This window comes from Sipha flava, unplaced genomic scaffold (assembly GCF_003268045.1).
Source record: "Sipha flava isolate LNK unplaced genomic scaffold, YSA_version1 34_pilon_pilon, whole genome shotgun sequence".
NCBI lineage: Eukaryota > Metazoa > Arthropoda > Insecta > Hemiptera > Aphididae > Sipha > Sipha flava.
Window position 1 is genome coordinate 29,378 of NW_020273045.1, and position 16,023 is coordinate 45,400.

Below are 16,023 nucleotides of genomic sequence, written 5' to 3' on the forward strand. Positions count from 1 at the left end.
TCTAAAAGTGAGGGTTTCTTATTTTAATTGTTATTGCATAAATTAAATGTAATTTATTCTAATATATTCGTCAAAATAAAATTATGTTTCATAATAGAAAAACTTAAACTTAATTTTTGTATAAAAAGATTTATAAAACTTAAATAAATTTTTCAAAAATTACAAAAATATAGTTTATCTTTTTTTGACCCAAAAATCTTCCTAAAATTTTAAAAATTTACCTTTAAATACATCCTAAAATGTTGTTAAAAATTATTATTTTATTAAATATTTCATAATGTAGACTTAAAATGGTTGGAAAATGGTTAATTACCTTACCTGGTAGAAATATCTGCTCGACAGATGTCTAGCGTATTTGATATTTCAAAAGTTGACAAATCGACCACTGTTCAGCAATATTCGGAAAACAGTTAACTGACAAATTAAAATCACTTAAACTTGAAACTTTAAAGTATTAATGAAATTTATGATGGCTTCAGCAAAAATTAGAAGGAAATTGTATGTACTGTCGACTCCGTTGTTGATGTGACAAATATTTCGTACGAACTATTGTTAGTTGAAAAATTTAATTTAAAATGTCATAGCAACGCGATATGGTTAATAGCCAATAATTATTCTGCGAATTATGTAATTTTTTTTCAATGTTTTCAATATACCAATCAAAAGCTAAAAGATTATTATTTTAAATGCAAATGGGTTAAATCTTCCGAAAATTAATGTCATGTACCAACAACTAAATCTTCTGATGAGAATCGTATATAAGTGTTTAAGATAATGTTGATACACAGTAGGTTATATATGTATATAATACAATTTGTTACAAAGTGACATAAAATATGTATTTCACTCAGTGTTATGCTCAGGAATTTTCAGTGAGAGGTTAGGGATTTTAAAAGCAATAATATAATTAAGAGATTGTGATATTAAGCCAAAAACTTTATAGGGAGACTTTAATAGTTAAGTCATTCAAATTGCTTTTAACTCATAAAATGACTGTTTATAAAAGCTTTGATAAATCATAGTTGTATTATGAATACATTTAAAAGACAATTGGGTCTTATCTTCTTAACCTCCACTCCTTCTGAACACAAAACTGTCACTTCTCATATGAGATATGTTACTAAGTTCAAAATATGGTTGATTTAAACATATTTTCAAAAGTAATTAATACGCTTTAATATTATTAATTAATATAATTAATATTATGTAATTAATACGAGCATATTTACAGAAAAAAAAAATGAATCTAAAGGACATATTTGTTAGACCTAGTAACATTGTATTCTGTGAGCTAAAAAAAAAAAAGAAATATAAATTTGAATTATTATGTTTACAATAAAATGGAACAAATAAATTTAAATTTAAATTTATTTTTAGAAAAGTTTAAATCCCCCTAACATAAAGTTATAATATATATATAATTTAATACAAAATAGAACTTAAAAAAATATATGGTGGTTTAAAATACAAGATATACATCATTGCACTCACAATACGCACAGATTATTAAGCGTAATGTTGCCGTGTAAAATAAGAATTAATTTTTATATTTATTAAGTATTAATTTTTCTTCAAGAACGGTAATCTGCTATCTAGTTACCCAACGATTGTGGGTCTGCAATCCAATAGTTACCGTGGAAACTACCCCCAAATATCTTTTATTTTGTAAAATATACAATCATTTTAATACCTAGATATAATTTGGCATAGTTATATATCTACATTATTATACGTATATATACGAGTATATCCAGGCCCGTATTTAAAAATTTGGCGCCCCCGGGCATATAATTTATGCCCCCCCCCCCCCAAATAAATAATAATAAAATAACACTTATTATTTCATCCATAATCGAGATCCTTTAATATTAAAATATAACTTATAAATTAAAATCGTTTAATACTTTTTTTAATTAACAAATTAAACAAATTATAACAATTTCCATTTTTTTTAATTTACAAATTATAACATAATAAAATATACTATTTTATTTTTTTTTATTGCTTTATTTTTTTTTCATTAGGTAGATCATTTTTAAAATTAATTTTGCTAAAATATTTTGCCGCCCCTGAGACTTGACGCCCCCAGACATATACCTGCCCGTGTCCCCCTCCTAAATACAGGCCTCAATACATATGGATACATGTATATGCATAATCATGTATCCATCCATCATAAAATTATTATCAAAACTGATGACGTGTTAAAAGAACTTGGTAAGCATTCAAGAAGATTAAATATAAATTACTATGATGCTTATGTACGTAAATATATATATTTTTTTAAAGACTGTATTAATTCAGTGTCAATAAACTAAATAATAACACATTTTATATTTTAACTTATGTTTAATCGATTTATTAAAATTAAAATGTAAGAGAGAATTGAAAATATATCCCCCTCTAAAAATATTTTTTTGGCTACGCTAATGTTCTTTATCATAAATGTTCAATCGTTTTTTGACATTAATTCACTGTCAAAACTTATACGGATACTTTATTTAATAGAAAATATAAATTTCAAATTTCAACGAATTGATAATGATAAAATAAATCAATAAAATAAATTGGTCCCATATAGATATCGAAATATAGGCTTGTATCCAAAGGAGGGGGACTAAAAAGCTGTAACTCTCCTTTAGACGTATTTTATATTGTGTAAGTATGTAATAAGTACTAAATATGTATGTATTTAATTGAAGATTGGTCAAAAGACTAATGAACCTATTAATTTTTCATATTTTAACATTTTAAAATATATTATAACTAATATACATATTTATTTACTAAAATTAAAAATGTTATCTTTATGCGAATATACATTAGCCCATCCCCATTTCATATTGCTAGATCCATCCCTATCGAAATTCAATATCGTTGTGCATCACTAAAAAATGCAATCAATACCGCATTCGTTTCTTTTATAACAATATTCGTGTTTTTGACGATAATGATTAGTCTATATTTTCTATTGGTGATATATTTTTACGTGTGCTCTAAGAATCTACATACAGTGAAATTCGAAATTTATTAATTTTACTTATATTATTTAATCTATTCAAATTATTATGCTATACTCATAATTAGTTATTACGGAATATTTTTACATAAGATTTTAAAGTTGCGTCCAATCATTTTTCATATAATTTTATACTAGCTAAATATTGAACTTATGTATATTATATAATCATTGACTATATAATAGACTAGTAGTATAGTATATTATATAATCAATGATAAAATTAAACTTGAAAATTGAATTTCATTCTGAATCGTTTTCTGAAAATATTGATTTACATTACAAAATTAAGTAGCTGAAATACTATTTTAGTAACTTATATATTAAATATTTTATTAAGATTATAAATAATAATTGATAACAAGTTTAAAATGTTATCTACTAAATATTATTTTTTAAAATATCCATCAAATAAAATTTAAATAAATAAAATTGGAGAACGTGATGAAACATCATACAAGTATCAAACTTAAGCTTTTCCTTTGAGAAAAATATTAATTTTGTCAGGCAAAATTTTTATCGTAAAAAAAAAAGTCTTGGGTGTCAGTTGCAAATGATAAACTATAAGTAGGTATTTATATATAATGTCTTTTTGTATGAAATCAACATGTTATTTAGCAATTACAAGAGTTTACAACTTTCAATGTATTACAATTTTTGAAAATTTTGCAATTACTATAATAAATTAATAATATCTTAGACCCTCGATATTAATATTGAATTTTTTTGGAAACTGTTTAGTTACAAATTTTTTGATGTCAGTTACGAGTAGTAATTTAAAGGTTACTAAATTTGATGATAGATCCGGATTCGATTGGATATAGGCAGGGGCTAACTTCAGGTACATGAAATTGGCATACAGTTAAAAGTTTTACAAGAATAAAACTGAAAAAAAAAATTCCAGAGATAACACGATTCAAACATTAAAACAACATAACAATTATACTCAATTATAAGCATAACAGTAGTTTAATTTTTTTATTATCGCAAAAAAATTATCAATAACAATCATTATAAAAAAAAACGTAGGGCAGTAGAAGTAATGTAAATATTAAAAAATCTCTACATTTAGAAAAAGTGAAAATTGTTAATTAAATATAAAAAAGGGTAAACATTTACTGTAATATTAATATGTATTAAAATATATATAGACAAGTACAGTTATATAATATATTGTAATACAATATGTAATATTGTAGAAAAAAAATAGCATCTTAAAATGAAAGGTTAAGAGATTTAGAGGAAAAAACCATAACATAACAAATCATTAAATAATAATTTATTTAATAAAACACCAATTTTAACATAATAAAAATATAAAATTTCTCCATTAAAAAATAGGTAGTAATAATGTACCTATTGTAGTAGAAATTAAAAAAAAAAAATTGTACACAACGAAAAAAGTGAAAACTGTTATAAATAAAGAGACAACTTGGTATTATGAAAAAATTAATAAAACAAAGGTACAAAAGGGAAATAACCCTGCTAAGAGAAAATAAAACGAAAAAAAAAGGGGCATTCTAGCCAACCCCCACATGGTGTTTCCCTGGGTAACGCTAATAGGTAACTCATGTACTCCATAATATAAACGAGGACTCAACTGATGTACTCCATAAAACACGTGCAGACCTAATTCATGCTGTTTTCGAAATCTAGGACCCAATTCGATTTTGTCCGACTTGTGCAGGCCTTCCGCGGTTAAACAAAGTCAGGTATACACTTGAAACGTTCGCGCGTACCACAAAACCCCGTATCTTTACCGAGTAACTGTAATTTATTTATTATTAAATTTTCTATTTTTATTTTTGATTCGTAATCATGTGTTATCCGTATTCGATGACCGGCTATTGGAATGCGCTCGCACGGTAGTGTACACGCGACCCTTGACGACCGATAATTCGATCACCGGAAACAGACGGGGAAACGAGACGAAGTCCGATTCGCGAAGAACGACCGCACCTGCTTAACGAATGGACGTACACATAATATGTGTAACATGAATATGATAACGATGTAACAATATTATTGTTTCATCATTATCATATTCATGCAATACAAATGTATTGATGATTGAAATTAATAAATGTTTATATATTATATTGCGATAAAAATCGCAATAACACACGGTGGAAACGAACACAAGTACGATTTGTGTACAGGTTGACGCCTGCAGGTTTATTAAAGTTCAATACGTGGTCGGAACGGGGGAGCCGCGTGTACTGTTGTGACGCTTGTTCACGTTCGTGTAATCGGTCTTGAATTTCAGTGCATCGCGCGGTGATGATTGATAATAATTATAATATTCGTCCGCGAACAGCCGCCAACGGTCCACACCGCGTGTAAACTACTATAATAATATTATACGTTCTCCGATCGGTATGGGTTTCGCGCTTTCATTCACAGTGTTCGTGGTGGTCATCGCCTCGGCGAGCGTGATGGCTAGGACTTTTAGCGCGCAGACGAATGGAATCCCGGAGAACGTTTCACAGGTCCCGATACCGCCGTCGCAGGACTCGAAGGAATCGTCGCCGTCGCTGTCGGTTGCCCTTGGACGAGAACCACATGCGAAGCTCGGGATCCTTAGCCGGAAACCTTTGAGCGTCTTCGACTACAAGTCGCCCATGTTCACCGGTCTGCAGTACAACATCCATATCCCCCGACGCACGATCAACCGGTGCCCGAACGGAATGATGCGGATCTTTAAATCGAAGTGTATGCCGGTGTACATTTCCTGATACGACGACGATGGGTTTTCGTAGTGTTATAGTTTACAGCAGTGTTTCCCCGAAGGCTGTGTTGTGACTACTCAAACATTAAAAATATTTCAATATTATCAATATTGAAATTAACTTTAAAATATCTTTAAATTCGTTCTTTCTTCCTGATAGCCTCCGGTAATTTTATTTACCGTTTCTCTCTTCTACCTTGGCTGGATTTTTAACATTTAATTTGGTTGTAGGTGAACGTTTTATTTTTAATTAGTTGTTAAAATTTATATTTAGTTTATTTGTTTCTTTGTTAATAATTTTTGAGACTAATTGTTGTATAAAGTTCAAATAAAAAAATAAAAATAATTATAAAATGTTAAAAAATTAGTTTGAATGATTCGGATTAAATAATATTGATTTATTATCGTAATTATAAATGTTAATGTGAAACGTGTGCTTAATGTTGTTTGCATGAAGGTAGGAACACTCTCTGTGATTATATAGAACCAGGTGTTCTTGAACTTTTTTGATTAATAAAAAAAAAAAAAAAATTGTAGACAACTTTAAAATGAAACGTGACATGCGGCTGATATGTACAGTTGGTCAAAAAATGAAAACGTGCTTTCACGAATGGGCACTTTGCCGGGAAAGTAAAATCATGAACATGTCCGAGAAATTTTCCGGGAATATTCTTCATGTCAGAAAAGTGTAAATAATTAATATTAGTCGGTTCATCAATTTGCAATGAAAACTTTTGACCATAACATAAATTTTAGAAACTTGTTTTGGATATCTGAAGACATTTTGTCAATCCGTCGAGGCATAGTACATATTATTTGATAATGTAACACGTAAAACTTCTTTCTCAGCACTCTTATCACGTTCATAAAGTTCATCACGTTCATAAGTCTCATAATGTTGATAGATAAACTCGAAACTTTTGTCAATATTTTGCAAATTAATTTATAGAATTTACAAATCACCCTCCACGTGGCAATAAACATTTTTCGATTAGGGGGGGGGCTAATTTCATGTAGCCCCACTAAGTTGACCGATTTAATTGGAACCAACACTAATATTTTGCAATTAATAGCAAATTGGTTTTTACGATTTGCAAATTAAATCTCTAATTTTTGTCATTTTTTTGCAAATTTTCTCCAGTCCCACCAAAATAACCAATCCACATTTACAATCTCGAATAATTTTGGATAGTTTATTTGAATATACAATATGTGTACATAAATCATGAGAATACATTAATTATACAAATTTGTAATTACATAAATAACAATATAAAATAGAACATATTATTATTATAGATCATGGTTATTGACGATGACACAATGTGCATCATGCACGGTTTTAGTTGGCTCTCGACAAGAAATAACCATTTGTACTTTAATTTCATATAGGTACTTGAACTAATTCTTTTCAACTATTCAGCAAATTAAATTATTTTTTTAAACTCAAATAAATCAACAACATAAGCAAAATATATTTAAAAATGATTTTAATATATACTTTCTTTCTAATAACCATTTATTGACTTTAATGGTGTCAGATAAAAAACATCAACACAATCTAAAAAAAAAAAAAATTAAATTGTATACATTATGAATTAATCAGTTCCCATGGGTTAAAATATTTTCGGGGAACTATTTGATTCTTTTGGGAACATTTTGATCTACTCAGCAAGTTAATAAATATTTTACAAAATGTATCAATATTTCTTTAAATCAATTAAATTGTCCTAATTGCGATGCATTGCGTCAAAATATCCCAAAAATGGATCTAATTATGTATTCTGGTCAAATTGTTCTAAGTCCTAATTTGGTTCACTGATAGAGCTTGTGAAATTAGAGATTTAATTTGCAAATCAAACAAACCAATCTGAAATTATTTGCAAAATATTAGTGTTGGTTCCAATTAAATCAGTCAACTTATAATAAAAGTAGTTAAGTTTAAAAATATTTAGACAATCATACATAAGTTAAACTCATATTTTAAAAAAAAATTTTAAAAGTATTATCAATATCCTGTATTATAACTTATATTAGATGCTAAGTTATACTTGTAAATCTCATAAAAATAAACACTTATTTTTAAATATAGAATTATGATAAAACTTCTATAAAAGGTATTATGATTGCAATTTTAGATCACACATTAAATGTGAATTATTTTATAAATTAAACCAATACTAAAAAAAATGATGGCATATTTTTTTATTTACATATGCATGCAATTGTCATTAAATATTAACATAATTTCGATTCTTATTAATTGTTGACTATCACAGTATAGTCCACTTAAAATCAAAAATAGAGTACTAATTTTTGATTGATGACATGGTATAGTACTCTCAACAAGAGTAAAAATTATCATTTTTTCCCTTCAATCATAATAATGTGGTAGCCAAATTTAGTTTTGACTGGTGGATCGGTGTAAACAGGATTACCGAGACTTGATATTGGAAGAGCAAATGCAGCATCTTGAAATGGACCAACCATTGAACCACGTATCATCCATCCTAAATCACCCTAAAAATATGGAATATAAATACATTAAATATAAAGTAATTAAGGAATTGTCTCAACTGAATAATTTACTGATATCATAAAATAGTTTTGTGAAGTTATAATATTAACTTTTCATAATAAAATAAAGAAATTATTAATATATTTTGAGACAAATATTATGTATGAGTGTTATAATAATATGATTATTTATAATAGTTTAAGTAGTTTAAGTTATACTACGATGTATAATATTATTCAGCAATACTGATAATTATAAACTAATTTTCAATTAAAATGTATTATAGTAACAGTCAAGGAACTATACTATTTTATTCACTTGAAGTTTAAATATCAGTCTAAATTTTAAACTGATATTTTGCAATTATTTTAAATATTTTTTTAAATTCAAGAATTTTGAAAATTATAATGTTTAAAACTTATATAACTATTGATTACAGACTATGGAAAAAAAAAAACTTAAACGTTTATGATTATCATTATTTAAAAATGTTATGTTACATTTGTTATGCTTTAATTTAAATAATATAAAAATGTTTATGAAAATTGTTTTTTTATTAATCAATGCATGGAAGTAGACAATTAAAAAATAAACTTACACCTTGTCTGGCTTTGTCTTCACTGTACTGTGTGGCAACTTCATTGAACTTTACTCCAGCCTTGAGCTTTTCCATAGCTTCCAATATTTTGGACTGTTTTTCACAAAGAATGTGTCTAACCTGAGATAATTCAAGATTCATTAATGGTTTTCTGTTTTTAAGAATAATATTAGCAATTTTTAGGTCTGGATTTCCAACCACACAAATTTAATTTGAATTTGAACACTAATTTGAAATGTTACATTATTACAAGCTTGAGAGCTACTAATAATGACATTGTATCATTTATTTAACTTATTACAGGTGTTTAAAATATGAATTTTATAAACTGATTGCCACAATATTAGTGGTGAAGTATTACTATACAATCAAGACATATGTCGCGTGCATGAACTATATTATGCATATAACTATAAGAGTACGATTCATACTACAAATCTTACCTTAACGGCTGAACCACCTTTCTTCTCCTTTCCTTTGTCGTCATCCCCCCCTTTGGCATTGGTCTTTGGTCCCTTGGCACTAGCATTTTTTTTCGGGGGCATGATGAAAATATAGGTAAAAATCAGTATTATCGTATCATAAATGATGATATTCCTTCTAGTCAGTCGAGCACAGATGTACCTAATCGGAAACACATAATATATTCAAGAGTCAAGACTTAGTTATCTATTATTGTTATTATTATTTACGATAACTGAGGCACTTACGGTGGCAAACGTTTCCCAACAGACCATGGAGGAGCACCAAAACGGTGGAAGCGTTATTGTTAAACAAATTGTCGGTTGACTGAAGTTGATAAGAATCATATCATTATCTCACCGCTATCACTGTTTCCGTTGCAGGTCTGGTGAACTGATAACGGTCGGTTAACTGTTCCTTTTCCTAACCTCTAGAATCCACCTCCGTTTGGGTTGTTAAGTGTTATACAGTAGCGTATTAATTTAAAAAAAATGTAAGTCTGCTTTTACCCTATAAAATGTAAATTTGTAAAAGCTCATATTATTATTGTTTTATTAATTATAAGTTTCAAATTGCTCATGATATGTAATGTATCTATTAAATATTTCACTAACATGATAGAAAAGAGTTATGATTAGGTATAGAATAAAAATTTTAATTATTTTCTAAAATTCTAATTTTTATTTTTAATTGGTTAAACTGTAAAATTTTGCTTACAGGAAATTGTCTAGCCCACCCTAAAAAATAAAAAACTTAAATACGCCCCTAATGTTGCACATAATATTATTTCGGCGTTCAAACGTCTCTTCAAAACTATTAACGTTACATATCTAATAGATGTTTGAAAAATTCCTGAATACACAATATAAAACGTTAAATATCACACTTTCTAACTGTTAACTGTCACATTTTTCGAAAATCAACTATTTTACACTTGTTAATTTTTTACACCCACTGAGTAAATTGAAGTATATAATATTTATACATATATATAGGTATACCATGTGTTCACATATTTAAGGAACACTGAATTCCTTGGCCGAATTACATTGGAATAAATCGAATTTTGTTTCACAACCTATTGGTAAAAAAAAATTTTACCATTTTAATATTTATTTATTTCATTAGCATTTCATTGAGAGACATTCGGACACTTTCTCGAAAGTTCTTAAAGATTATAAACTTGTTAACAAATGCAGATTCCAAATCAGTTTTATAGGCTTCAACTAAATTATTTGCCTTCATTTTTACTTCTTCCACTTTTAAACTCTCGTCAGTTAAAAAAAGAAATCGTCTAATCATGATTAAGCTTTTTTTCGTTTTTCCAACTCTACGTTCAATTTATATGATGTGTTTGTGTGTGTGTGTGGGTGTTTATTTGCAGTTGATAATTATTATATATATTATCTTGCGTAAACAATAATATTTTTTATGGACAGCTCAATTTGTAACCATTTTTTTTATAATGTCGTACGATAATATTTTTGTGCGATGAATAAATCGCATGATTTATTTTTTTCGGTTTTTGATTTTTTCGGTCGCTTGTACCGGTTCTAAAACGCGATTGACAATATCACTCGTATATATAGGGACGTTGCGATACTACCGATACCAATAATGTATCGGTACTTTTCTTTCGATACCATGATATTGGCACGTCATACGGTGCGTCGTAGATGAACTCGATTTTGCGAGCGGGTGGGCGACGCGATATTCAACGCGCGCCAGCAGCGGTATAGCCAAAATTTTTTTTCGTAGGGCTGATCAATTTTTTCAAGACTTTTATGGACCATTAAAATAATTTTTAAATTTTCTTAAATTTTCTTAATATTTCTAATATTACTGGGGGGGGGGGTTGCATCCCCCCAAAAACATCCCTGGCTACGCCACTGCGCGCTAGCGAGTGTCCTGGTTGCATGCAGGCGATTTGTAGACGTAAATATTTTTCAATTATTTTCAAGTTGATAATCCAAGTTGATGATTGTTTGTTGTGAATGTAGTACATTCTTAAAAATGGATCCAAATAATGCAATACTTTATGAAAATACCCTGCTTAAGTACTATGCAAAAAATGTCAAATAAAAAGAAAAAGTACAAACCCAATTTATTTAGGCGAGTTTTAATATTGACTTCTACTTTTGAATCCATGGTTCACAGTAATTCTGTGATTCAATATTTTTCACCTAGGAGGGCTATAGAAATATATAGGGGAGCTAAGCCCTCTAAGCCCCCCTCTAGTTACGTCTATCGTCGCCCGCGTCAGAAACAAAAATATTTGTTACGACGCGAGCGATAATATTGTAATCACCCACCCGCCCGCTTGTTTACCATCTACATAGGACATTCCATAAATTCTAAATCTATTTTGTATTTATCGCGTTGCCCGCCCGCTCGCTCGTTCGCAAAATCGCGTTCATCTAGGATGCACCGTTATTCATTGCAGGTGTTTTAGCGCCACAGTAGCTTTTAAGTTTGTAGTGAATGTTATCATTTTCGTGCGATGCATAGCGGCGCGTCGCGTATCTTCAGCCATTTTCCATGGCGGCGATAAGCCTCCATGTGCGACTGGTTGGATCGCGCTGTTATCATATTCCGTAAATATCCGTTATTCAGTGTTTTCATTAATTTTCGTTATGTTTTCGTGTAACTTTCAAGTCGTGTTCTCGATGCCACAAGTTTTCTTAAGTTCCTTTGTTTTTAGTTTTGGTGTGGTGGCACCGAGACATTTTGTCTTAAATATAGTGTCCGCCGGACACTGTCCGGTGACCGTAGCCTTCGTGACAAATGTCGTCGGCCCCATCTTTTTTCTTTTTGTTCGTGTTCGTCGTAATGTGCACTTTAATTGTACTCAAGTTTTTTTGTTGGTCTACATCCATCTTCGTAAAACCACGTTTTCTGTGTGTTCGTGTACTTCTTGTCGGCTGTTTGGTAAGTGTCGTTCTGCGCAAATGGTATTGCCTTTCATTTATAATCACCGTGTTCCAGGGTGGTCACTTACCAACAACCATTGTGATTAACGTGGTTTTCATTCGTATTGTCTTTGTCTGCGCTGTAGAACCTCCGTCTTCGTTGGTGATTGTCGCACGTACGCAAGCTCTGTGATTTATTTTCATTTATACACTGCGCTGCCGAGCTTAGCGAAAACAGGGTAACTCCATTTTTTGTAAAAATTATATTTTTGTGTCTATAGGTGAAATTAGTGGTTTTACACCGATTTTTGATGTAAAAATAGCGTATTTCCTATATAAAAACCATCTTAAAATAAGAAAATACGTAGTAAGTCCAGTATATTTGATGTTTTCTAAGCGAAAACATGGTAAATCCAAATACTAAGCAGAAACTTGGTATATCACATGAAAAAGAATGGAGTTACCGTGTTTTGGTTTATGTTCGTACGTTGGAAAAAAAGGGTATGTTCGTGACATAAACAAGTCACATTTTTTCAATTAAAAACAATGATTATTTCATATTTGATATATTATTTTATAAATTACTAAATAGATATTGATAAGAATATTATGGCAATAATCGGGTAAGTCCATTATTATGGATTTATCAATTTTTCGCTTAGTACTCAGATATTGATTTTATGATAAGTCCATTTTCTTCTTAAAAAACTCAAAAAAGTTAAAATAAAAAGTGTTCAACCAATTCAAGATGTAAAATTAGATATATCAGCACAAAGTTTGGCCAATTTTTCGTATAAACGTTATTTTTAGGCATGATTCACTGTTGAAAACGTTATTTGGTGTTTCTCAATTATCATGTTGACTGGAGATATCCTATTTTCCTTTAGCACGGCAGTGCGGGTGTGCCGTCGTAAGCAATTGTCAAGTCACAGGGTTGGTGCGGTCGCGTGGATGCAATCAGCCATTCAACATAGTCTCACGTGAGTATTAGTCCACCATATTTGTTTTTCGTTTCATTTGTGTAAGGGCCGACGGCCCTTGCAGTTCGTAGGAAAATTATATATACTTATATTATATTAGCATATTATTATTATTGATCATTGGTATGTCATTGTATTATAGCCGACACGGGCAAATTATTTATTATTTACATTTAGTTACCATTTTTATTTACACATTTTATATCAGGGTTTCCCAGCCACTGTACTGCGAAATTCTTCAGGTGTGCCGTATAATTTTTGTAGTTTTATAATTTTTTAAGCATAACTAAATATAATAAAAATTATAATTTATTTTTATGATAGCATTGACTTCGGAATTCCCTTGAAAATAAAAAATGATAAAATGTCCTGATAAAAAAACTATAATATTATATAGGATCCGATACTACCCGATACGGGTATTACAAGCAGTTGCGTTGACTTTTACCACATGCTATAATGACTATATGAAAACATGGCCTGTGCTCATTATAATGAAAATTGAGCGCGTGTAATTGTTACGCATTATACTGTATAGGTATTTCAATCAAGAAATATTGTAAGTTAAATTTAAAAATGGATAGATTTTTAAAAAAGCGTAAATTAATAGGTGGTAGCGATGTTAGTGCAAATGACAATAGTTAAAATATTGAAATTAATATTAAACAAACAGCTTTAACAGCTTGATAAAAGCTTACATTTTAAAGTTAAACTTAAATATGTTGATTTATGTTGATTTAATTATTTATGCTTTGGATTTACGTGGAATGGTGATATTGATTGTCCTTTAACAGTTTGTATAGTTTCAAATGTTTCACCCCTAATAGTGGAATTATGTAAAAAACACCAGTCTCAAATGTCACATTAAATTTGTATTATATATATTATATTATAATATATTATATATAATTAAGACATTATGTATATTCATTATTTTATGTTTAAGTGGTGTACCTTGGAAATTTTTAAAATGATCAAGTGTGCCGTTAAGTAAAAAAGGTTTGGAATACCCATTTTATTTAGTCGTGTGTCGTTTGGGCCACGTCCATGTTATTATTTTATTATTTATACATTGTATTACATTGATTTATTTATCTATATTTGTTGTGCCAACCAGGCAACCTAATACATTTTTGTACTGCAACCTTTGTCCATATTATTTATTATTTTTTATTATACAGTCCACTCTTATTATTTATTTATTAAGGTGAACAAGCCCTATACTATCGTTGGGCACTTGCCGCGCTGACAAAGTGTATTATATTTTATGGGACTAGAAAGAGCGGCATTATTTCTCGGATGGTACAACGAGATCGTTTTACCAACTCATGAGCAGTGTAATATTTTTTTTTTTATTAATTTCAAATGTACAATCGGTTGCGCGACCAAAGCAAACGTAAACGTGTAAGTTTAGTTACCTATACGTTGGCGCCTATAATTACGTACTTGTATAGTTTCAAATAGTTATAATTATACATCTTGCGTACCCATGAACACGAACACCCGGTGTTTAATGTTCGTTTAAAAATGCGAAGGTAATAATCATTGATCACGTTTGTGATGATATGTTATAAGCCAAGAATCGTGAATATTAATGGAAAAATTACGGTTCTCGCGCTGAATTCTAAATCAGGAGATATAATTAAAATAATAATTTTTTAGTAACACATCACATAGTGTTTTTCACCTGTTTTCATATACTATAAACAAATTGCATTGTTACAAATGTATTTCAAAATCATTATATCAAATGTACTATTATTTAAAGTTATCACTTATCATTCATAATAATAATAACTGACTTATTTCTTAAGTAATGATAAAACTTTTTGTGTACATAATAAGAATATTAGTTACAAAACAAAAAAAAAAAAATACTAAAAAGTATTCTGAATAATATAATTCATATAAATAATGTGAAATTTTATTTTTTAATCAATAGATACTATTACTGAAGATTTAAATTGATTTTTATAAATTTACATAATGAAAAAACTATTTTATTTATACACCACGTAGAACTATTTCACAACTTTGTCAATGATATATAGAAAAATTCAAAATACCTTGTAGAAAAAATATTATATTTAATTTTTCGTCGCATACGCAGTCATAATACTTTGTACGGCATTATACATAATAAATATTTGCTTATTCAACGTTGATAATTGTATAACCTAAATTTCTTTTTTATTTGCTATTCTTGTTTTTAGTTTTTTGTGCAATGTTTATTATAATAACCTTTTTTTTTTTTTAATAAAAATAACTCACGAATTATACTCAAGACATTCACTCATGAAACGCAAACATTACAGTGATAATATATAGATACATTATTAATATAATAAATTCGCGTTAAATTGGATATAGCTTGTGACATTAAATAAATTAGTTGTTTAAATTTTTACAAAAGACTGGATTTGGACTCAATTTACCTAGTCCCGTTATTGTTTGTACTCTTGTAACCGTATTAACATAAAAATATTAAAAATACACTGGAACGAGTTATTATTACGTATTATATTATAATAAACAAACAAAAGAACCGGAAGACAAAAGTTTTTACGATTTCGGTATTTTTTCTCAATATTACACACGCGCACATGGGTAGAAAACGCATACAATTCTTGAACACTTGTAATCGGCAGTGGGAATTTTTGAACATTTTGTTTCCATTTTATACTTTCTCTTGATTTTGGCAAAATTCTCAATTTCGCGTTATTATGTTGTTTATACTTTTTTATTTCCTTCCCAATTGTACAATACAAAACTATATTGATAACGTATAACAGTTGGTTAGGATAAAAAA

General features: G+C 29.0%; 1 protein-coding gene across 1 annotated transcript; it reads right to left on the reverse strand.

Moving 5' to 3' along the window:
- Nucleotides 1–7,933: 7,933 nt before the first annotated feature.
- On the reverse strand, nucleotides 7,934–9,673 carry LOC112687403 (peptidyl-prolyl cis-trans isomerase NIMA-interacting 4). The gene is made up of 4 exons (XM_025560090.1): nucleotides 9,574–9,673; nucleotides 9,307–9,487; nucleotides 8,864–8,983; nucleotides 7,934–8,267 (listed from the first exon to the last, which is right to left on the reverse strand). The coding sequence occupies exons 2-4, from the start codon at nucleotides 9,406–9,408 to the stop codon at nucleotides 8,109–8,111; spliced, it is 381 nt and encodes a 126-aa protein (XP_025415875.1). The 5' UTR covers nucleotides 9,409–9,487; nucleotides 9,574–9,673; the 3' UTR covers nucleotides 7,934–8,108.
- Between the last annotated feature and the right edge of the window lie 6,350 nt (nucleotides 9,674–16,023).